We start from the raw sequence: 25122 nt of genomic DNA on the forward strand, positions 1-25122 counted from the left end.
AGGCTCAGTACTTTGGAAAACAAAATTGTTCCATTGTGGTCAATCAAGACGCGCTGATACATGTTGATATCTAATCGTGAGTGGGTTTTGATAGTTCTATTAGTTGTGCTAGCATAGACAAGGAGTAACTGTAGTTAAGAACCAAATTAAAAATGACAGCTTGAACAGCAGTATTGACCCCTATCTTCTTGCCTTTCTGCTAATAGCCACTCTCTAGCCAATAAAGAAAACTCAGGCTGCACTAAGCCACACACTTCAGCTTAGCTATAGGTCTTGGGGGTCAGGTGCATAGTTAATTTGGACACAGAATATTTCATTCTAATGCCATACGCCTTATCCAGTTCAAGGATTTCAGTGATTTGTTGCAGCTTTACTACAATACACAAACAGCATAAATGTTATAATGGTGTAAAAACCTATACTCCCTCACAGGCAGTCTGCTGCTTATGAAGATGATGGTTTGGAGAAGGATATATAGCTATGAAGCTAGCTGGTTTGACAAAGAATGACTAAAAAAAATGCTTCCAGAAGCTAGGAGATTGAAAGTTAAGCTCCATTTATCCTACAAAAGCGACAGGTATTTGGGAGGAAAAAAAAAAAAAAAAATTCTTTTCTGTGCTTGGAACAACGTAAGCTGACACAAAAGGGGCTTGTGCTTGACAAGAGAATAAGAAGCCAGATTCCTTTAGTGCCTAAAGTTGTTGCTAAGAGATGAGCTGAATTATATTTTAAAAAAAAAAAAAAAAAAAGAGAGGGTGCAAGCGCACAAGACTAAAGAAGGAATTGTTACTCTCTGACTCAAGAATGCACTGATGTCCTCTCGAAGAGGAAGAAAAAAAGGAAAATATTTTCTTTGTGCACTCACTGCTCATTCGGGAACTTCTTGTTTGTGAAATATTTTCTTGAAACGTTTTCTTGCTTGGGCACAAGGGTTGCAGACTGGTACATTCCATTCCCAACCTCCTGAACTCCTCTGTCTCATGAGTATGCATTTTTCTATGTGCTGAACAAGTACCAGTACACAAACACGCCTCCGAAGAGCAGTACACAAATGTAGGCCCTTATCTTTCCTGTCCTCCCCTGCCTGTCTTGTGTTCTGCCAACATGGCAAATACATTTTTGTTTTGCCTCTGTAACCAGCACAGAAGGATACCTTGTGTTTGCTTTCTCCCCTACCTCTTTTTTTTTTCCTGTCTGGAAGGTTACTGTGATCTTTAGCTTCATGTCCACACAGGCAGGAATGCCTTCCAAGCATTGTGCTCAGATGTGCTAATCCACAAACTTGGATGAGTACTGCAGCTTCCCTTAGTTTCAGTGTTCTGTAATCTCTGCTGATGTTACCTGTAGCTTCTCTTGGTGTGACTTAATTGGTGATGCCCTGCTGCCTCTCTCGGCATGTGTATCCAGCGACACGATGCTGAGAGGCATTTATACCCTTCTCTTGAATGTACAGTGGTGGCTACTCTACTGACAGGATATCAGTGTAAATGCCTATCAGTCTAACCCTCTGTGGCAACTCCTCTAAAAATAGAAATGAGCATGAAATTAAGAACAAACACGTAACTGAACTGAAATAGGAAAACTCTGATTCGAAGATGACTCAAACACAGCTCCTCCTTTATGTTGTTCAAATCTTATTTATCTACTCTTTATAATTAATCCTTTAAGCTAAATTGAGTGATATGATATAACTAAAAGAAGGTGTGCTCCTGTAAAGGCAATGAATTTGGTTTAATGATGTTTTCTCTCTGTCTTTCCTTGGAGTTCCCTTGATGGCTGCTGCTGTATCTTTGTCTGCTGTCAGCTTGCTGTCGATTTAAACTGCAGCCTCCCAGGGTGGAGCTGGTGACTGCTGGGTTTGCAATACTTCGTTGCATGGGTGTGAGATAGCTCCATGGAAACCAGCAGCATTCCAAAATAAGCTGCAGACCCCGGCAGTAATGCTCAATTTATGGAACCATTTTCAGAGTATTTGTGTTTATAAATAGAGCCAATCTTGCAAGTTACAATAAGGGATGTGCATTAGCAGCTACTTAAACTTAGCTATATTCCAGAAATCCAAGCAGTGAGTAACTATATTCTAGTATTCCAGAAAAGAAATTAATTAACTCTTTGGAAGACTTAACTACAGCAGCCTAAGGCTATTCCACTAGTATACCACATCAGCTCTACCTGCTGCTGACTTCTGCATTTGTGCTACATGTATTCTGGAGGCAGAGAGCAGAACTTGAATGTCCAACTGGTTATCCCACTGTGTCTTATGAACGACTTAGTACTAAGTCAGCGTCTGTCAAAGTTAGTGTAATTGTACGATAGCCATGTTCAAGTGCAAGGTTTAGGACTGCTTTTGAACTGCAAATTAAAATAACCTGGTTTTGCTTTTTTTTTTTAATCTTTACGGATGATAACTGGGAATTATACTGCTTTTACCCACTGGACTCTCATATGGGGAGTCACTTTTTTGAGTATGGCCATGGTGGAGATGGTGTAGGCATGGAGGGACTTTACCATGATTGATATGACACCACAGCAAAAAGGTCTTCACAAATTATACTAAGAAACATACAACAAAATGTAACGTGGGCCACTACCACAAACGGCAAGTTCAACATACAAGTTAACAGTGACTGCAATTTCCCACCTCCTTCACAGTCTTTACAAAGAGCTGGGATGCTTCTGCCGTGGCTGCTGCTTCTTCAGGGCTCAAATGGAATATATGCTATACAGCCTCTCTGGTTTTGGCAACCTGCTTAAATAACATCTTTTGCTAATGGGTAAAAGGGGTAATTTTTAGCAATGGAGTGATCTCTTAATAATATCTTATGTTCAGAATCTCATTGCATGCCCTGGAGTTATAAGTAGCATTTACTTCAGTGGACTGCACTGAGGATGTTTAATCAGTTGCAAATAATTTTCAGTCTCGGGAACATACTTTATTACAGTGCTGGCCCATTAAAATGTCTTGAGAAAGCAAGCATTTTAATTAAAATCTATTTTTTTTTCCTTGATGGCCTAACTAGTGTAGTGTAGAAAACTTAAAAAAAAAAAAAAAAAAGTAAATACTAGAGCTGTTTTCAGGTCTGCTTCCCTAGGTAGTAGCTGGTTAGGAGTTAATCTTGGCTGCATTAGCGCTAAAGCAGCTTAGAGGGATTGAAAATTCTGTGGCTAATGCTGCTTTTAATTGGGTCTTAAGGCACCCATTTGGGTTCGACACCATCTTTCTAACAAGTGTTCTCATGTAAAACAGAAAGGAGACTATCCCCATTAAGCAATATCTTTTGTGAATTAATATTGCAAGTAAAATAAATGCATCTGTAGCCTACATCTTAATCTTAAATGCAATGGAGGTAGAATTTCTTGAGGAAGCATCAATCCAGATACAAATGCAGGAAAACCACAGGAAGAAAAAAAAACCCTTTAGTGCCTACTTACATCTGGATAATAGTCCATGGTGGGCACCAGGCGCTCTATCAAGGCCTCCAGTGATCCAGAAACAAGGTTCCCATCCTGATAAACAGGGTCGACACACCTCTCTCCCATATCTGGCTGCACTTGTCCACTACAACTGGAACCGAGCATGCTGGAAAATATTGGTGTCTGGGGCATAGTTTCCTGCAGAAGCGGTAAAGAAAAGAGAGAATTAAGCTTTCTTTCAGCATGTCTTATGTGTGGGTTTTACAGAGACATACATCAAACACAATTACATATTTGATTGAGCGCAGTCTGGGCATTCAAGCTAAGTTCTGAATCCAAGCCATCACACATATGTAAGTGGGCTTTGGGGGTTGAAGTGTGCTTTGAACTATGTCACTAAGGCTGGAGATGCAGAAGCTGTAAGAATTTTCTTCACCATACTTGGTTTCTCCTTGTTTTTCCCCTGGCTCTTTATGCATAAAACTATACAAGGATGAAAATGCAAAATGCTTTCTGAATTTCAAAGATAGGGAAGCAGTGCCTTACTTAAACAAACAAGCAATCAAAAAACCTGTGCCTTAATATCCCTCTTTTTATTCTCTTTGAAGTCAGGTCTTTGGCCAAAACACTTGACTTGTGATGATAAATCCTTCACCACTTCTGCAGCTAGAATGTAACCCAGGTCTCCACAGAAGTGCACACAGATATCACTGGAAACAGCAGGGGACGTATTGTCTGAACAAAATAGCCTCTCTTTTTTTGGTACATGAAGCCATGGACTGGGTAGAACTGAATGCTGTGACATATACTGTAACAGACAACTTTGATAACAGCCTCTTTGGAGATTCTTGCTTAGGAAACAAACCTGCTGTCGCAACACAAAAAAACACCAATGGTTTGACGTTTCCACCTCCCTCCCCTTGGCCACAAGCTATATCAGTACTCCCTAGTTACCACCTGCGGGTAAACTGCTGCAGAGGGGTTTTGTTTGTTTGTTTTAAACTGGCTACAGCTTAAATATATGCAGGAGGCTAAACAAAACATCCTGCTGCAGTAAAGGTTGAAAATGCTATTCAGCATCCCTATCAATGCAGTTCCCTCCTGCTGAAATAGTTAAGACTGCTTAGAAGGTAAAGTGAAAAGAAGGCAGCATTAACTCTTAAGCTGCTGTCTCACCCTCTATAAAGCAAACATGATCATGAAACGTTCTGAAAAGCACTTATTTAGATAAAAATTATTGATCCAGTACCTTTAAATTTGCAGCTGTTTCCAGCTGTACTCATGTCTTAGACACAAGTCCTCTCTTCAGCAAGAATTAATTTAAGAATTGAAAATGTTAAATGCTGTAAGGGGTTAATTTTTTTTTTTTGGTATCACTTGAAAAAATTGCAGAGCAAAACTGTACTTAGTATTCTTTTAATGCAAGGCACATTCTTCCTCTCAGGCTCTCCAAACAGGTCATGTTTTCAACCTGTGATAAGCAACATGTCCTTAAGTACACAGAATCAAGAATTGTTTGGGTTGGAAGGGCCCTTAAAGCTCATCCAGTCCCATGCTCCCTGCCATGGGCAGGGATACCTCCCACTCGATCAGGATGCTCAAAGCCCCATCCAGGCTGGCCTTGAATACCTCCAGGGATGGGGCAGCCACAGCTTCTCTGGGCAACCTATGCCAGTGCCTCACCACCCTCACAGGAAAACATTTCGTGCTAAAAAATGTTCTCCCTCATCTAAATCTCTCCTCTTTCAGCTTAAAACCATTCCCCCTTGTCCTGTCACCGAACTCCCTGATGAAGAGCCACTCCCCAGCTTTCGTCAGATGAACACTAGGTACATTAGTAAGGAAAAAATACCAGTATTAACAATGTGTTCATCGAGGTGACAGATTTATTCATTTATCAGGCTGATAAGTAGAACTGTTTTGTGGCTTTAACCAAAAGACCTTTATGTAGCCATATGTGACACAGACATAAGGGAAGTTTCCCGTAGGTTAAAATATAGCAGCTGGTTAATAACAACCAGGGAGACCACTCCAAACAGTGGAGTTCAGTTTTAGGAGGTTGTGCATAGAGTCAAATAAAAGAGAAAATGCAGGATTTAAAGCCATACTGAAAGAAGTGAAAAATGATGATCCTGCACAAACAGGCATGAAGGTTACGCAGTATTGCACGGGTTTATCTGCCGGGCTGAGGCTTTGCGGTATAAATAACTGGAGCCGCCGGCTTTGCCATCAGCACTAAGCATCTCGCCAGTAATTTGGGTTTTTTTCCCTTTTAAGGTCCACAGCGATGGAGCCGAGAGCTGGACGGGCCCTGATGAGCCCTCCTGGCTATCCGAGTAGCTCGGGCAGAGGGGTAGGGAAGCCAACCACCACCTCGACAGCTACTCGGGAGGTGCTTTGGGAGGAAAGCCATCCTATTTTTGCCAGCAAGTGCGTTAAACTCCTTTAAGCCGTGCATTGCATCACCTTTTTTTTTTTTAAAGATCGTTTTTGGGAGCTTTTCAGGAGACCCGGTTATCCCTGTGCGGGTTCATCCCCCTCCCAATCCTTGGCTCTCCCCAAAGCTTTGCCCTCCCCCCCCCCCCCCAAGCTCCAGCTGCTCCCCCCAATCCCGGCTCTCCCCCGCAGGGTTTCCCCCTCGCGATTCCACCTGCCGCCCTCCGTGCGCCCCGGCTCCTCTCGCGGAGTTCCCCGCTCTCCTGATCCCCCCGTTCTCCTCCCTCCAAGCTCTCCCCTCCCCGATCCTCCTGTTCCCCCTTCTCCAGTCTGTCCTCGCGGGGTCCCCCCTCCCCGATCCCCTTCTTCTTCCCCCTCCAAGCTCCCTCCTGGGGGTCCGATCCTCCTGTTCTTCCCCCCTCCAAGCTCTTCCTCGCGGGATCTCCTCCCCGATCTCCCTGTTCTCCCTCTCTAAGGTCTTCTCCAAGGAGTCCTAACCCCCTTTTCCGTCCTCCAAGCTCTCCCCTCCCCGATCCCTCTGTCCTCCCCCATCCTAGTGCTCCCCTCGGGGTCCCCTCCCTGATCCCCCTGCTCTCCCCCCTCCAAGCTCTCTCCTGGGGGTCTGATCCCCGTTCTCCCTTCTCCAAGCTCTCCCCTTGGGGTCCAATCCTCCTGCTCTCTACCCACCTCCCCCTTCAAGCTCCGTCCTGGGGATCCGATCCCCCACTTCTTCAGGCTCTCCCGACCCCCCCTGCTCTCCCTCCTCCAAGAGCTCCTCTAGGGGTCCCCTCCCTTATCCCCCTGTTCTCGCCCTTCGGGGTCCGATCCCCCACCCCAAGTTCTCCCCTCGGGGTCCCCTCCCTGATCCCCCTCCGAGCCCTCCCCTCCCCGACCCCCCTGTTCTCCCCTCTAGGCTCTCCCCCGTTCTCCCCGCTCGGGGTCCCCTCCCCGACCCCCGCGGGGTGCTCTCCTGTCCCCCCCGCGCCGGCTCCGCGGCGAGCACTCCCCGCAGGGCCGCACACGGCAGCTCGGGGGGATGGGGGTTCCCTCTGCCCGCTCGCTGCTCACCCTCATTTTCCTGGGCTCCGCGTACATGCGCTGCAGGGCGGCAGCCCCGCGCTGACAGCTCTGCCCGCCTGGCGTCAGCGCCCGCCGCCGCGCCCCATTGGCTCCGCCGCGCGCGTTCAAACCGAGCCGCGACCGGGAGGGGCGGCGGCTCCGAGGGGGCGTGCGGGAGGGAGGCGGTGGCGCCGGGGGCGAAGCGGGGAGGGCAGGGGCACCCGCGGGTGGGAGGAGGCAGTGTTTCTCCACGGAACCCTGTTTCCCCCCCCCCCCCCCCCCCCCCGCCCCAATCCTGCGTCTCTCTCTGGTTTGGGAAGTTTCAGTCTTTGCCCCATCGTTTCTAAATGTTCCTTAAATTTGTTTCTATTATTAACCTCGCTGATTTAATGGCTCCCTTGGAATAGATTAGCAGAGGCTTCACCGGTTTCCAGGGTGATTAATGTGGGAAAAGCCTTTTGGGAAGCAAGCGCGCCGGTCTGGGAAGGTGGGCAGGGCAAACTGCTTTGGGAACGCGCACACGCTCAGGACTGTAAGGAATATGTTCACATTCGCTCATCCAAATCTCATATTTGAGGACGAGCATTGTCACCTGTCCTAATCGAGCCATGATTTTAAAGGGATCTGTATCTAGTCCCCATCTTCACCGCTTGCCTGAAGAATCTTAACAGTTCTTCAGCAGCGTTTATTTTACCCACGTCAAACGTGTTTTCTTCTTAAACAACAACTTGAAAAGTCAGTTCCTTCCCTTCCCACCCCGTCTGCTTTTCTCCCTGCCTCAGTGCTATATCTGGGCTGGGCTCCAGAGCCCTCGGAGCGTGCGGGTGCTGTGGCAGGTGTGGTGCCTGTGTGTCGGGAGGCATTTCTTGGCTCCAGCACACTGCCTGCCCTGGCCGGGCACCGCGGGCACCGGGAGCTCTGCATCCCGCGCACCCCGCGCTCTGACCTGCAGCGGCATCGCAGGAGGATGTCAGTGCGTGATACTAGGGAAGGGTGAGGAACAGGTTTTGTCCAGTCTTATTCAAACATCTTTAAGATCTTTATAAGAGGTTATAGAAAGGTTATGATAATGTTTCTTTCTGAAGAATATGAACGGCTTTTAATAACTCACTAATATTTAGAGGTAGGACCGACGGTAGCGAACCTGAAAAAAGAGTGCACACAAAAAAACCCAAGCATTGTGTTTCGTTCTGCTGCTGTGCTGATCTGTCTACTTTGCTCAAACGTTTGCTGAGGCTTGTAGATGTACATGTTTATTAGTCTTAGCAAAATACGTGTGGTTAATTGAGCTCTGTTCACAGATTCAATCTGTTGTAAGAACAATACCTGATTTTTTTTGTTTGTTTGGGGCTTCTTTTACATCAGAAATTAGGTCTATTCTGTTATTGGAATTAAGAAATGTAGGAATTAAAAGGCTTTCTAATAGAATTAAGGAAAACTATCCTACTTAGGCACAGATCTTGTCTGACAGTCACAATCTCTACTCTGGTGTGTGTGTAGGTAAAGCCTTGTTGTTACACCACCACACAACAGGCACCACGAGGAGCACTTAGGATTTCTACCAATATTTGGAATATGATGGACTACAATTCTTCCTCAGAGTACAGATTGCAGAGGAGCTGATTCTTGCTGTAGTTGGATTACATCCAAATTAATATACGTAGAAACAAACGGCTGAGACTTACCCTGTTCTTTCCAGTTCCTTGTGTTGTGCTTATTGGCACCATATCAAAGTGTTTTTCCATACTCCTACATTCCACAATCCAGCAGATTCTGTTTAGATTTTTTTGTGTGTGTATATAGAGGGTGTGCGTGTAGGTGTGTGTATTTCTTGTTTATATACATACCTATGTTTGTGTATGCAAATGCTGGGGGGTGTGTTAGGGAAAAGCAAGTTTAAGGAAATGTATTCTTTTCCTTTTATAGCATACAGGATGCTTAGTTTTGGGGGCCACTGTGTTGTGGAGTCTTGGGATGTTGTTTGAAATCTGGGAATCTGGGAAATCTGTCATGAATCTGGGAAGCCGAAGACCTATGTTCAGCTTGTATAACATCTAACTGATGAATCATGTTATCCTTTTATTGCTATTTCTTTTTCTGTAAAGGGTGGATGATGACCTTTAGCTATCTATATCCTGAGTGTTGAAACCTGTCGATACAGAAACTCTTCAAGGTCTAATTGTTTCTGTAGTTATGTAAGTTCTGTTCTCAGCAAATTGCTTGCATTTTGAAGATGTTTTTGTTAGGCATTGCCTCATGGTACTGGTGGGTGGACAGTGGAGCCAGTTTAATCAGCAGAGCCTGTGCTTGTTCTGCAGCTTGCTCTTGAAGCAGCACTGCTGTGGTTCAACCCAGCCGGTCAGAGGAGGATCTCGCTGCAGAGTGAGTCAGCAGCAGTCATGCTGTGACTGTCTCAACCTTGAAGGCTGCTTCAGCCACGCTTACACCAGCTGACATCAGTATAATATGATCTATTACCTTATGATTAATGAACTGGATTGGCATTTGCAATACTTGGTTTCTATTCCTGCTTGTGCTACAGACCTGCTGGACAATTCTTTAATACTACATGAATGCCTCAGGATTCATGTGAGAGATGTTGATGTTTTCACACTGTTGCACTTAGCTTTGTATGTTTTTATATTTGGGCAGTAAGTCTTTGTTTTACTGTGTTTGAATCTGATTTCCTGAGTAACTTCTCCTCTTGGGTGGAAAGTTGCTGGCCAAAAACTTGGTAAAATTAAGGAATATCAGCAAGGTTAAAGAGTGAAAGTGAAGGAGAAATTGATTTGAGGAAAGATAATAGAGTTGGATTGTGAGAATCAGGGAAGAAGAAACTTGAGGTTTTTCCGGTAGTCTTAGGAAACATTGCTTTGGAAACGACTTAGTCAAATGTGTCTGTCCGTGTATTGAAAATACAACTGTACTGAAGAAAAGCAAGTAATTGAAAATGGCATTAACACTCATCTGAGGCTGTAACCTGAAGTAAAAAAGGACTCTCTAAGAAAAGCTGTCCTTGGAGCTTTCATTGTCAAGCTATTCAAGTCATTTGTTGGTTACTTTCCACACTCATCTGTTTATTACTAGTATGTGGCTCATTTCAACTGAATACATCGCCATAATTTAAAATCCCTACTAGCTACAGTGAAGTAAGCAAAAAGGGACAAAACCAGAGGAATTCACATGGAAAATGGACATTATTGTGCATGGTACTCTTCGTAGTGTTGATTCAGTAACGAAACGGGATCAAGTCTTCATCTGTCCATTCCCACCCTGTTACACACAAATAGGATGAATATTGGACATTGCTTTGGTCTCTGAAGCATAGCTGAGTTTATTGCGTGGCCTCATTTGTCAATCTGGGATTGTCTGCGCTGTTACCCAGTGATATATGGGACCTTGAAAGCGGTCAGGGTACAGGTCACGGTATTTGCATGCTATATTGTCTTCCAATAGTACATTATGCCCACAGAGCAGTACAATTCCAGAAACCATTTTGGCATTACCATCTCCTTTAAAAATATAGTTATAGCAGTATATTTGGTTTCTTGCATTTTATGTAGCCAGGAAACACCATTAAGTTCCATAAGCAGTAATAGCAGTCATCTCTGATGGTGCTTTTGAATGGACACAAGCTATTATGGATCATTTGTAAGGGTTTATAATTTAAGAAGCAAAATGTAGGTAGAGCTTCAAAGCCTCAGGCAAATGTCTATGGGGAACATGAGATTTCAAGTCTTATTTGTAGAGCTGCACAGATGTTCCAGACTTCCTTGTTGAATATAGATTTTAAGATTTGAAAGCTGTTCTCAAACCACTTTTAGATGAATTTGAAGACTTCTAAATTTCAGAGATTCGTGCTGCAGAATAACTTGATGGCACGTTAATAACGTGGCAGCAGATGGGAGTGGGAGAGTTTCAAATGGTGGTTCTGAACTGAGCAAATGTTTTTTTTCAGCTTGAGACTTGAAATGAGGTTCAACGCTCTAACTATCAGACTGGTTATTATTGACTGCCTTTGTCTCTCTGACCTGGGACACAATGAATCTTTCCACATAATAGTTTTATCAGAGCCGATGAATGCTGTAGGTTGAAAATGGCTTTTTTCATTTTTAAAATGTTTTGCTGAAGAGGTCTTGACTAGCTCTACCCCTAAGACATCCAGCAATTATCACAGGGAACCAAGCTGAAAACATAAGAGCAATTTAAGATGTGGTTTGCTGCTATGCCTACTTCCAGTTCTACCTGAAAGGGAAAACGAGTTCTGAAAATTCAGTTATATATCTGTGGAGCAGACTACATTTTCACTGGCAGAAGGTCAGCCCTGTGACACCATTGGGAATAACTGTTTGTTGAGCAGTGTGAAAGTAATCTTTCAGTGATGCTCAGTGCTGTAACTCCCCCTTGGATTGGAAGGGAAGAAAGGACATGGTGCTAATCCCCATTTTTTTGTGCCTGTGCCAAAGCAGGAGTTTGAACATAATCTGACACAAGTTGGCTATGATACAAGTGAGTGGCTGTTAATTGGTGACTGAGATTTTAATGGTTACTACAGCACAGCTGCCTGAAGGAGTTCACTAGTAGTCAATTTGGTTCCTGAATTTCATAGATGCTCTAGTCTTAGAATTCTGTAGTTCTTAGGAATTAACTTGCCTGATAGTTTAGATGTAAAGTACATTCAGTGCGGAAGCAACTCTGTAATATATCACAGATATCTTTACTGTATTCTTGATATGGGTGGATGAATCGGGTTTGGCAATAAAACACAAATAAAAAGGAGTGATGTTCCTCCTTTGAATCAATGATGTAGTAAGAAAAACAGCTTACAGGGTCTGATGACCTCAGGTCATTTAACCGAAGAGGAGAGCTGGTCAGGGAGTGAGTGAAAAAAGATCTCCGGAAAAGATAGGTGGCTTTGCCTGTTCTGCTTAAAGGAGCTGCTATGACTTGTCATGTGTAAATGACAATTTAGGCAATCAAGCTGTAGTTGAACAGCTCCTTCTACTGTAGTTGTGAGATTGTTCCATTCTTATTTGTATTATAAGTTTTGTGGAGACAATGGAGTCAACTTGCCGTTTCTTATGTCTTGTTTTCCAAGAAAGGGTGGAAAAAACATACAAAAATCTAGTTTTAGTGCTTGTGCTTTGGTATTATTTTGACTATAACGCAGAAGAACAGAGGTATGTTAATGTCATGTGCACTCCTTTTATTAATCCTATTTACTGTATTTTTAAGCTGAATATTTAAAAGCAACTGGTACTGTCTTTTAAACTGGGTTCTAGCTTAAGTTCAAGATGAAGGAGTTCTGGTCTTATTCTAGCTAATGTGTCCCTCACTTGCATATTCATACTTAATTAGACACCAGCTATTCCAAGAATGTGCCGCTGTTCAGAAAGTGAAAATCTATTATGCCAAGAAGGGAGCATGTATGTACATCAGCAGTTTGATGCCCAGGGGAAGAAAATCTGCATGTCTGCGGATGTCAATCTTCTTAATATGGTATTTTTGTAAATGCACGTGGGTTGTCATTTCTTTTAACCAGCTCAACAAAAAAAAAAAGGTTATTTTTAGTGTTACAAGCTTCAGGGCATCACAATTAGCAAATCAAAATTGCCACTCTGACTAGTCAACCTGTTTGCTTTAGCAGAAACTGTGACAGCAGCATAGTTCGCATTCCCACAGGTATTTTGGAAGTTTTCTTAAAGTCAGTGATGGGATCAACTTATTTTTTTCCTGTTTTCAGTCTCTTTGGTTTTACAAATTTTATTCTGCAGCTGATGATGAGAAGTGCTGGGCTGATGAGCTCATTTGCAGCAACTCACTTGCAGCAGTGCTAGTATACAAACAAATTTCTATTAAGCATGTGATATATCTGTCTTACCTGAATTACTGCAAGTAATTCAGATCCTGTACTCATCTATTGCTTGGATTCTTTTTGCTGACACAGTCAAGAAGGTCAGCAGCAATTATGGGAGTTTTAGAGTGGGCTAAGATCTACTTAGTTTACAGGGCTGTTAACAATTGTTGATTTAATTCTAATGACTTTATATAAAATAGAATCAAGGTATGCTAGTCTTAATGTTTTGAGTAAAAGATATGGAGAAATATTGAGAAAATAAAGTTAAATATAATTTCACTTTAGCAAGAAGTCGTCATCAAATTAAGTATTCAAAAATTAATGTATTTTTAAGAAAGCATTTTCATGAACAACAAGAGGTAGCAAACAGATGGATGAGCCCCCAAGCCTGCTTAGGAATTCATGTATGGGTGAGACTGTCAGCTGCAGTGTATTTCAGTGTAATTTTACCTAGGAAGGACTTTCCCTATCATATCACAAATGCAGCGAATAAACAAATGCATATTGAGTTGATGCTGAGTAGTACAGAACAGAGGATATTGTCTCATACATATGTATATTTACCCTACCTTATATACCCTAGGACACAGCCTCAAGCTATCCACGAACTATTGAACATGAAACACTAATATATGATGAACCGATATGGTCAGATTTACACTGGGTTAGCCTGAAGACTAATCTGCAGGTGAACAAACCCCCTGCTATGTGTGCATAAATGTTGAAAGGAAAAAATGCAGTGAGCTACCTGTGTGCTACTGAAATTCACTGAATGGATACTCAGTCTTCTGTTTTGCTAAAGCATCTTGACATAAATCCATCAAAGAATTAACACAACAGAGCTACTTTGGCTGAACCCTTTATGATAATATCTGTAGAAGGATTTAGTTATTTTTATGTCAGCAGGATAATTATTATTGAATTTGTCGGTCTTTACTTTGTTTTTTTTTTTTTTTGTTATTGTTGTGTTTTTTTTTTTCCCCCGGTTCATTGCACCAATATTGAAGTTTTTGTTTAGGGAGGCTGTTTAATTATTTTACTTAAGTGTTTTAATTTATAGTCTTACCCCCCCTTCTCACCAGAAGAGGGAGAATCACAGTATAAAACAACTATAGTGAATTTAAGAGCCTTGTATGTTCTGTTGTGTCTGCGTTTGTACCTTACTGCTGCTGTTTGCCTCGCTCCAGTGGCGTGAAACAGATGTCACATCAGCTAGTGACTTCAAAGGGGATTCCCTAGGCATGAACGTGTGGGAAACTTAGACATGATACTGTTTCCCCAGGGGAAGCTTTCTTCTGTTGCTCAGTTGTGTTCCCTATTAGACTAGGCTCTTGGGTTTGCAAAGCTGTGCATGCAATGGGCAGCTTTACTCTTAGTTCAAGTATGGAGACTTTTAAAAATCTGTTTGCTTTTTTTTTAAAAAAAATATATATAATTTTTATTCATGTAGGGCTGCCAAAACTCCCTAAAATAAGTAGCCACATGGGTGAAAGATTTTGGACCTCGAGCTCAGAAGTCTGTAATCTGTGTAGAATTCAGAGTGCTCCTGTGGTCGATGCTGTTTTCCCTGTATTTCCTGCTTTCAGAACTACCTTTTTTCTCAGAGCAGATAGAAGCAGGTCCAGATCACAAGTATAGCTGAGGAGAGAAGCTAGAGAGAGATGCAGGCTGTGTTTGACAAACAGAGAGCTATCTGCAAGAAATGGCAGCAATAAAAGGGCATTTAATAAAGAGTTATTAAGTGTTGTTCAGAGTGGCCTCTACTTGTCCAGGACAATACAGTCAACTCTATTGTTTAATTTTTGCTCTGTAAACTTTTGAAACAAACGGGCCTCATTATCCATGCAAAATGTAAAACCTTATGTAAACCTGATGTTCATATATATGCACATATAACCAACAAAGATGTAAATTACTTTGGATAGCAAGAGCGAATATGTCTTTGTTGGGGTTGCTTTTGCTGGGGTTTGGGGTTTTCTTGGGGGGGGACGTGGGATTTTTGTTTTGATTTGGGGTTGTTTTGTTGTTGTTGTTTTTGTTATTGGGGTTTTTTTTTATTTGCCGGGGGCATTTATTTGGAGGGACTGGGTTTATTTTGGGTGCTGGTGGTGTTCTTTATTGTTAGGCTTTCTTTTTCCTTGGCCCAGTGTGTGTCCTGAGCTGATACATAGTTCCATACTGCCTCTGTCAGGACTGAACTGGTGGTTTGACAGTAAAAGCCTTCCATGCCACGGCAGATTCCCTGGGCAGTCTACTCATAATCACAGTACCCTTAACTTTCCTAATAATAAGGGAGTTTTGAGTAGATAATGCTTTTACATTTCTGTGAGGTCTATATGCAGGAAAATAACTTCAAAGTACCTTGACTTCAAATGCACCCAATTAATAGAGATGATTTGCTGTGCTGCAATACTGATCAATAATTTGAGAACTTCCTCTGAAAATCAGATTTTTTTTTTTTCTTGTGTAGGAGATAAACTCCTAATGAACTATCTTTTCAAGTTCATTAATGAAGTTTAGCCTAATTTTAGCCAGTGAGATTTAAAAATGCTTTGTGTGTTCAACCCAAGTGTTTTATAGAGGTATGTTAATCCCTGCCTAACTAAAGGCACTAAATTTTATCATTTTATATTGTTCTGAGAATGATTGTAAGCATAATATTAAACATTATAGACAAAATTCTCCCATGATGACACCAGTCCGTGTTGCATTCCTGAGATAAGTAGGCTGTGGTATTTCTCATCATATTCTACCTTGATGCAAGACCAGTCTAGAAAAGAGGACAAATCATTGTTCCTGTTTCCCTCCTTCTTATCAGATGTGCTCTTTCACTGACATAAAAATTGAGTGATGCAGGAGAAATTTGAGACTACAGAGGCACTCAAGCATCGGCATTTTAAACATGCCAGTTGTTAAGTTGAGCACAGCCCTGCTGTATGCCCTTCATAGCTGAAGTCAAACACCTATCCCTGTCTCGCATCTTCGTCTGTTGAAGTAAAGAAGGGCTCTTTCAAGTGGAGCGGTTGGTTCTAGGAAATGGAATTATAATTTTAAAATAAAAGATGAAAAGCATTGTATGCTAATGTCTTTTATTGGTAGTTATTTTCTAAAGTAAATGAAAGCCTGAAATTGCCCTAGCATTGCATGGTATAGAAGCTAATAATTCTTAATAGCTAGTACATTAATTAACTTCTATAACAGATGTTCCGTGAATCTGTTGAATTGCATGTTTTATTGTTCTGTAGTTCCCAGTGAGTCTATTGAGTGATATAATTTTTTTTGTTGCTGCTAAAGCTTGTTTACTGCTACTAAAAATCTAGGGAATATGGAATCGCCTTATACAGTCACTTCATTTTTATGGCATGCAAAATACGAGCAAACTTAAAATGAAGTCAGTGAAGGAAAGCAACACAGGATTTCCACAGGGCATCTAATTAGATGCATGAAGATGACTTCATGCATAAACCATGAAAAGATCCTCTCTGGCTTGTTGTCAGTTACCCTTGGTGAAACTGTCAGTACCTGGACACTGTGCCCAAGTGCTGACCCTTGCCTTGCTGGAAAGGCTTCATTCAGGCTGCCCACAGTTACAAAGAACTATGAAGGTACAAGGCTGATAATCATAGAATAGCTTGGGTTGGAAGGGACCTTAAAGACCACCCATTTCCAACCCTCTGCCATGGGCAGGGACCCCTCCCACTGGTTCAGGTTGATCAAAGCCCCATCAAACCTGGCCTTGAACACCTCCAGGGATGGGGCGGCCACAGCTTCCCCGGGCAACCTGTGCCAGTGCCTCACCACCCTCACAATAAAAAAAGTCTTACTGATATCTCATCTAAGCCTCCCCTCTTTCTGTTTAAAACCAGTCCCCCTTGTTCTAATCCTGCACTCCATGATAAAGAACCCCTCCCCAGCTTTCCTGTAGGCAAATGCAAAACAGGTCTCTGGTAATGGAGTGCAGGAACTGAAGAAGCAGCCATATGTATCTTCTTACTCTTATAGTCTGCACTGTTAAGATAATCTTTGGAGATTCAATCTTTTTCACAAAATCTACAAAGTAAAATAGAATTGTAGGAATATAACGCAAAGTTGGAATGCCCGCTAAACATCTTTATCTGGTACGTAGTAGCAACATCCAAGCTAGAATACCTTATCTAATGAGAAGCATTTGTATTTGGAAGTAATTTTTTCCTTAACTGAAATGCTAGATATTCATGAAATTGGTAAGCTTTCTGAAATGAATTGGGATAGGCTTGTTAGCATCCTTTGAGGATTTGGGCCAATGTGTTTACAGTGTCAGAAATGAAGCTGAGCCTCTAATATAGTACTGAGATGCTGCCCAGGGAGGTGGCTGAGTTACCGCCCCTGGAGGTTTTTAAATGTTGGATAGATGAGGTGCTCAGGGACATGGTTTAGTGGCATACAGGAATGGTTGGACTCGATGGTCCAAGAGGTCTTTTCCTTGTGATTCTATGATTCTATGTTAACTTATTTGTTGGCTAACACACCTTCCAATAAGCATCTTTTGACTAGGAACCATCTTCTAGGCTGTACTGTGGTACATGACGAGGGTTTTGACATGGTTGTTTCTTCTAAAAAGCCCCATAAAGAAGTTAAAGGATGTTTCATAGAAAGTTAGTTACCTGAAAACACCAGAAGTGCATTTGAAATCCGTTTATAACCTGTCACAAGACTCTGAGTTGACATATGTTTTGTTAATTGAACTTCTAAGGATGTGCAATTCCAACATGTCTGTTTAAGGAAGCAGCGTTGCTTACCTGTTTCATGTATTCACAGCTAAGCTAAACTTTCATCTTTATTCTGCTCAGCATTGCTGTTTCTACTAAACCCTAATAAATTATTCATAACTGCTTCTAATTTTGGTCTAACTTTGAACTGGAGATAATTGGAATGTCTCCAATTGTCTTCTGTGTTCACACATCAAAGAGCATCAAGTCAGCAATCAGCATTGTTCTTGTGGTATATATGTGTATGTGTTTTAAAGAGTGATGTAATATTGTTGTGCCAGTGATATTGGAACATTCTCCATTCTTCTTTCGAAATTAAATCATGGAATCATAGAATAGTTTGGTTTGGAAGGGACCTTAAAGGTCATAAAATTCCAGCTCCCCCGCCATGGGCAGGGTCACCTCCCACTGGATCAGGTTGCTCACAGCCTCATCCAGCCTGGCCTTGAACACCTCCAGGGATGGGGTATCCTCTGCTTCTCTGAGCAACCTGTGCTGGTGCATCCCCACCCTCACAGGAAAACATTTCTTCCCAATATCTCATTTAAATCTCCTTTCTTTCAATTTAAAACCACTCCCGCCTTGTCCTGTCTCTGCAATCTCCGATGAAGAGCTTCTCTACAGCTTTCCTGTAGGCCACCTTTAAATGATGATAAATTAATAATGACCTTATAGAAATGGTGCGATAGGTTATCATGTCCAATGCTGCAGATCTGAGTCTTGGCACAAAGCTCATAGGAGGCCACAGAACTCATCTAAGTGACTTCAGCTAGTTTTAGATAAACCAATCTTTATTTGGGGCTTTTCAGTGTTGACTAATCATTCCTTTCCCTTTGGTGCTGCAAGACCATTGTGCAGAAATCCTCAATGCTGCCAGGTACCCTAGGAATCCTTTATTTGCTTTTTTCCCTACTCATACCTATTTCCTCTTTCCCCCTCCAAACTCAATGCAAATTCAGGTAAAACTGGGAAGGAGCACAGTGAGAATCAGAAGGCGCTTGGTGTTCAAGTAGTGAGATTTACTGGGTAACTGTATTGAACATCGAGCGCCTTCTGCCTGGGCGAATGCGGTGTGCAAGGTCCTGCTTTGCTGAATTAGCTTCTGAGGCACAGCAAGTTTATGTCTTGAAATGACACCCATTTCCTAAGAAACTGGGAACGTATAAGACACGTAAGTGGTCCTGCAGGAACAGGAGATGTTCTGAGTATCTGAGACTTTGGTGAGGATGAAAGAGCAGGAGTTTAGGTAGGTCTGAGCAGAAGAATGCTGCTTGAACTGCTTTGCGTTGCAGCTGGTTTAAATCTGATCACACCAAAAGAGGGAAACTTGCAGAGGCTCAAGTTCATCGCATGCCTAATTCCTGTTTGAAATTTTTGCAACTATCCCATAGTAACTACAGTTGTTTTAGACCTTTGTGCAACTTCACAAATGTTAGTGTTGTCTTCTCCCTGCAAACCAGATGTGGTTACGAGCAGCTTCTCACTGGCATGTGCTTATAGACAATCGCAGTGTATGAAATGATGCAAAGTGGTCTTGGGGTTTAACAGATTAAAGCACTGGAGCGCTTTACTGTATAATTTGCAATAAGCTATATTATTTTTTTTCTACAGTCACAGGTCACTGTTTTCTTCACTGAGCTAAATGGCCTCACCTTTTTTAATTCCTGTTTTTCCTTATAATGCCTTCCTCTATATTATGATTCTATGATTTGGATTTCAAAGTTAGATTCTGCATGTATTTTGTGTTTTATAAATGCAGATACAAATTGTCTCATTAATATGCCTTGCAAGAGAAAAAAATTAAAGATTCTGCTGATGTTTTGTTTACAGCTGGATATGGTATCTCTGTCAAAGTGGCTGTTAATATTCTATACACCTAAGAACTCCACCAAATGGAGATCATAGCACTCCAAATGTTAGAGCACTGAAATTGCACCCAAAGTCAGTACACATAGGCCATACTTAGATTTTTCTTGAAGTTTCCTATTCAAGTTTCCACTAACATCTCTGCTCAGTTTAGAAGATAATCAAAGTTATTACAGACTGCAAATGACTGATATGTCTTCCTTGGCAACAGATAAAATCTAGCAAAATGCAGTTTGAACTGGATTCAGGCACCCACAGACACCCGTAAGGTGAGAGCCTTGATTTATAAGTGCATCACAGTTCTCTCCACCTTTCAATTATTATTTCTATATTGTTGATGAACAAATAGTAGAAAATGTTGTTTTAAAAATAGGATGTACTAAATGTCTCTCTCTTGAAGAACAACTTCTACTTTTTGAAAATCTTGCCTGAGAACACTCTTAAGAGCAGCACTTTGTGCTGACCATGGAGCTTACGGGTAAATTCATGGTTGATTTTATGAACACAAATAAAATCAAATCCTCACTTGTGTGAACTCTGGTCTGAGAAATGCTCTGGAATGTCACAGCAGGATACAATAATCTGGAATTTTCCTTTGAGGGACAAATTAACCATTCCTAGAAGTTATAGCTGTGAATTGGTCCAAACACTGAAACAGCTGAAGACTTCTTGCTTCAACAGGTTTGGCTACAAGTGAGTGAATTGAAAGCGTTTTCTGTAACTATGGTGCTTTTGAAAAATTTAAATATACATCGAACTACTGATAATATTGTCTCTTTTAAAAAGCATCTATCGGCTCTTTTAACCTTGGTATTTTACAATTCACATTCCAAACTAAGCACACTTACACTGCTGCTACAATAATTATGAGATTTCATATTATGCTTTATTTATACTTTTTATGCTTAAATATCTTAAAATTCACTAAAGTCACTTATGGCCAAATTATTTGAGTGAGAGTTTACAATATGTTCCTTTAAAGTACATGTCAAGACTTACACGGGCTGTTGCTGTCTCTTTGCCTTTGCTTACAAGCAAGTGCCTGTCATGGGCATTTACAATGGGGGTGGATTATCTTCAACTGTACTTTTCGTCATCTTTTTTTTTTTATATATATAAAAAGGCGACCTTTAACAGAAGCAGCCAGCTGGCAGTACCATCCTCAAAACTGCGCTAGCGAAGTAATCTGTTCACATTTATGATTGCTTTGGGGAGTGATCCTGTATAGTTATGGCAAATGTCCCAACATCATCTTTCAGATCCTTTCAGTGATAATTTGTGTTCAGCTTTCAGCTAGAAAAGGACTTAAGGAACATTTCAAGCCCACGTAAAGTCTGATGCGAGCTCGTGGCTGTATACAATTCAGAGCAGTGAGCTGCATATTCCCTGTTGCAGCAGTAAAGATGAAAGATTTTATTAATTGATTATGTTTTTAGCATTACTCAAATACAGCTGGTATACACCAGAAAACAAATTGAAATCAGCGATTTTTTTTTTTAGTTCCACGCTAGCAGAATAAATAATTTGGTAAAACTATGAGAAAGTAGGAGGGTAAGGCTGGATTGAAGATGCAGGGAAGTTTTATTCTTAGCATTATTAGTGAACGACAAGGAAAGAAAAATCAGCCCACGAAAAGCATCACTTATCTAGTAAGCTTTTAACCTTTCCTCAAAAGCCTGTTCCTTGAAGTCCCACATAGCCATGAGTGTTTTTCGCTACCCATCTTTTCCTTCCCCTCCTCCAGCCATCTCCTTACCCCTTCCCCCAACTTCCCATTAAAAGGAAAGCAACCAGGGGCTCATGAGTAACAGGCTCATGCTTTCAATCAAAGGAGAGAGCTGAATAGCCTCCACTCAGAGTGTGTTCAGTGGATCCAGAGTCAGGGCCCCTTCATTAATGAGAAAGGAATCTGTCCACCTTCTGAAATCTTGCAGCGTTCCGTGAAGCTGCCTGAACCATACAACTTGCTTTTCTCATAAATCTTCCCCCTGTGGCCACGGTTCTATTTCTATCTTTCTCTTCATCACTTAAAACACAAATGTGCAAAGGTACTTTCCCTGCTCTTGTGTGAGCACATCCTGAGGTTTCTGATCTTTATTTGCTCATTAGGAAATGCAAATTCAAATTAATTCCTTGTTTTCCCTGCCTCCCAAATTTCAGTGAAAAATATTGCTTGGGCTTAGAATTATGTACAAGGAACTAACGTTTGTGTCATGCTTGACAGGTGTGTGCACTGCAGGTCCCAACATTGGTTCTGATTCTCAGGCTCAGTACTTTCCACTTATGTTTTTTTCACTCAAATCTCTTGTTTCAGTTCACACCAACTGAGTTTTGGTTTGAGTTTATAGCGCTTAGAACAAACCCTGGAAATTCAGATGCAAAGCTCCACCAGAAGAGATGCTGTTGTCTCTTTTGGTCCAAACTACATTGCCATCTGAAGTGCTAAAATCATCCCTAGCTGCTGAAACTCTGATTTGGTGAAAATCTCATTAACCTGCTATGATTCCTGCTTGGGTCTGGAGATTTTATTAGCTGATTTTTTTTCAATAATTCTATGTCATAAATATTAATATGACCTCAATGCCCCACAGCCTCAGGAATTTTATATCTTCATTCCATGCGTTGTCAGAAATAGAAAGGACTTCTCTATTATTATTTCAAAAAATAATCTTTTGCTTTGTCTGTGTCTACGTTAATGTCTATAACATTGAAGGAATAGTTACTGTGAGTAAGAGAATAAAGCAGTCAAGGAAGAAATAGTATGTGATTTCTCTCAGGTGGGTCCCAAGCTTGCACAGGACAAGTATCCAGTTGCTGTTCTATGGATGGTCTCTTACTTAATACTTTGGTCTGGACACCAACATTTTGGTAGCACTCCTGCTATGATTCTCGTATGTAAATATAAAAGACTTTACTTGTGACAAGTATAGGGGAAAATGCTTTACATGTGGCAATGTGAATTGGAAAGGAATGGGAATTTATAAGAAATGTGTGCTTTATAGATTCAGTATAGCTAAGCATCGGTTTATGTTTTGATAGTGCCTTTGACATCAGACAGTTTCGCTTCTTGTTATAATATGCAAAGGGTTATGGCCAAAATTCAGACTGAATGACCAAATTCAGACTTCTCTTAGTCTTTAAATCCATTTCACTGAATTTAAAGTTTCCTTTTTTAAAAAGATAACTTTAAAGTTATCTATTTTTAAAAAGTTATCTTTTTCTATTAATGCATAACTGATAGTGAAAAACAATCTGTACATTTTCCTGGTGGAATCAGGAAAAAGAGTTGTAATATATGAGTTAGAGGAAATAAATCTTTGATTGTTGAGCTCTGTCTGTTATTTTATGTTGACAGTACCTATACCTCAAGGATATAGTGACTAACTAAAACTGAAAATCTGAGCAAGAAGCACCTAGAATTCTTGCATTAAAAAGTGGATAACTTGTCAAAACAAGCCCTGTGCAACAAAGATTTTCATGGGAGAAAAGAACAACTAGAGAATGTGCAACTGGAGTAGTGGTTATGTGATGTTAATTGCTGTGGGTGCTGATTGCTTGCTGATTTAAATAGAGATTGTGAGTGCTCAAAACTGGGTTATGAAGTGCTGGGCAGTAGCTTTCTCTGACTGACAGTCATGTAAAAGAAGAATTTGTGATATGAATTACAGATATAGCTGTAAGATTATAGGCACAACCAACTAAGTTTCCCTCTTCTCACCTGCCCATTTTTTTTTTTCCCATACCTGAAGTAACTTAATTGAGGACTGAAAATAATTGGATCAGAACATAGGGATGAAGGTATCCCAGGTGGAGGTCAGGAGCACTGTAGCAGTAAGTTAGTGTGCTGGTGTGTTGCCAAGCACATTAGGGCAGCGAGCGGCTGTGAGATGTGCCAAACAGAGTGCCAGTTTGTTGTGACTCAGTCACTGGCAGACGAACAGCAGATCGGTTGTTCCCTGTGTCAGTGGTGAATATCCTCAAGGCTACATATTTGTGCTCTTGCCCGTTCCTACTCTTCCAGCTGTTCAGCCTGCTGGCACGCTCTGTCGCAGCCCACGCAAGCACAGGGGAAGCGTTCGCTTATGCTCTCCGGGCTTGTTTCAGTACTGGCAAGAATAGCCGTTTCTCTCCTTGCCATCACTTCGAATCAGGGAAGGGAACTGCTTCTTGTCAGGATGGCGTGCGGGCTGTAACCTCCTGACTGCTGCTGTGACCGTGCTCCCAGGGTGGCTGCCGTGCTCCTTTTGCCTGTCCGGGGTGCTCAGCCTCCCTGCTGAGCCTCGTGCCCTAATGCTTCCTAGCTGGCAGTCCTACTTGCTACTCTCTGTCCTTTGAAAGATCAAGAAATTAAAGCTCTTAAAGTATAGAGCTCCTCCTCCCTCTTTGCTGGGTACTAGCATTGCTTTGAAACGTAGCACTCCCTTGTACTTCAAACAAGCCACTGAAACTCCAGGTTGATTCTCCACCACATCTATCACCTGCAGATCTGTGTGTGTGTGCCCGTGCGCTGCAGGAGGGCCTCGAGGCCCCGTCGTGCACCTGTGCCAAAACCGGGCAGCAGGGAGGCATCCCGGCAGCAGCCTCAGCATCTCTGAGTTGCGTGTAGGGAAACTGAGGAAAGGAGAAATGGGAGTATCTGGCCTGGGTCAATAATGGGGTTGGAAGGAGAGCCCAGGTGGCCCGGGCCTTTCACTAGTCTCTGCCTCCTTGTGACCAAGCCCCAGATTTCATCCGAACATTTGAATTCCATTTTGCAGGCTTTCTTGGCTTCCCATTGCTGGAAGCACAGGGATCATTTGAGCCCCTGTAGTGCAATGACCTGCTTTTTTAAGGGTTTTTCCAATGAGGCTCACTCCAATGAACGAAACTCCTAGGCAAAGCTGAAGCTCCTTGCACTGATTGAAACTGCACTGCTCCCACGGCAAATGACACAAGAGCATTTCAAGAACTGCTTGACTATGAACCGTTCAACTGTTCCCTGCAGCTGTGCCCAGAAGAAGTTTATTTAAAACTTGTGTTCCTATTTCAGTTTTGTGAGAGAGGAGCACTCAGATTCTTGAATTCTGCAATTCTGCCTAATAGAAACTAAATTAAACCTTACTGATCGTCTTCTATAATCTTATTATTTTAGAACTGATAAAAAAATCTTGTTTACTCTTACGTGGGTTGCTCTGGATTTTCAGATAGGCAAGGAATGTCATCATTTGAATTATTTAAAGTCATGTTGGATCGGTTACCCGTTTACTTTATTGCTATTACATTTCAGAAATGGCTAAGGGAGATAAAAGAGGAGCATGTTTATTCCTGCAAACAACTCTGCAAGTCCCATCATTGCAGGAAGGGAAGGTCCTTACTGAAACCAGTTTAAAATCCAGGGCTATGGGCCTTTGCCTTCTGTTTTGTTACTGCTGAGGTTAAGGAGTCAAGGGTCAAGGCATTATTTGGTGACTGTGGCGCAAAAGAGTTGCTAAACTTGTAGTGAAATATGAGCTTGCTGTCATGGGAACAGAGTGGGAAATGTAGGCATTGGGAAGAGCCAGCCTTGCCAAGGCACCAGCAAGAGGGGAGAGCCTGGTCAGGGCACCTCTGCCTTTGCACTTGTTTAATGCTGATTTCCATCCACGCATGTGTGTACTCTGCGTTTCTCTGTTTTTAAGGATTTTCCTGTATCCTTTAACAATTCAGTAACCTGCTAGAGTCTGTTCCCTAAAAATTAAGATCAGTCATCAAATGCTTGAGTAT

At 41.8% G+C, this 25122-nt stretch overlaps 1 protein-coding gene across 6 annotated transcripts in view; it reads right to left on the reverse strand.

Annotated features, from left to right (window-relative positions):
• Positions 1 to 25122, reverse strand: part of RASGEF1A (RasGEF domain family member 1A) — a 172742-nt gene that overhangs the window by 20803 nt on the left and 126817 nt on the right. For 5 of the 6 annotated variants that reach the window (XM_054071848.1, XM_054071844.1, XM_054071849.1 and 2 more), the window contains one exon: positions 3433 to 3612. In XM_054071848.1, coding sequence (XP_053927823.1) covers positions 3433 to 3606 — 174 coding nt within the window. In that variant the 5' untranslated portion in view covers positions 3607 to 3612. Of the gene's footprint in view, positions 1 to 3432; positions 3613 to 6918; positions 7072 to 25122 lie in introns of those variants that run through there. The other variant, XM_054071845.1, reaches the window with a different exon arrangement.

This window comes from Cuculus canorus, chromosome 7, assembly GCF_017976375.1.
Source record: "Cuculus canorus isolate bCucCan1 chromosome 7, bCucCan1.pri, whole genome shotgun sequence".
Classification (NCBI taxonomy): Eukaryota; Metazoa; Chordata; class Aves; order Cuculiformes; family Cuculidae; genus Cuculus; species Cuculus canorus.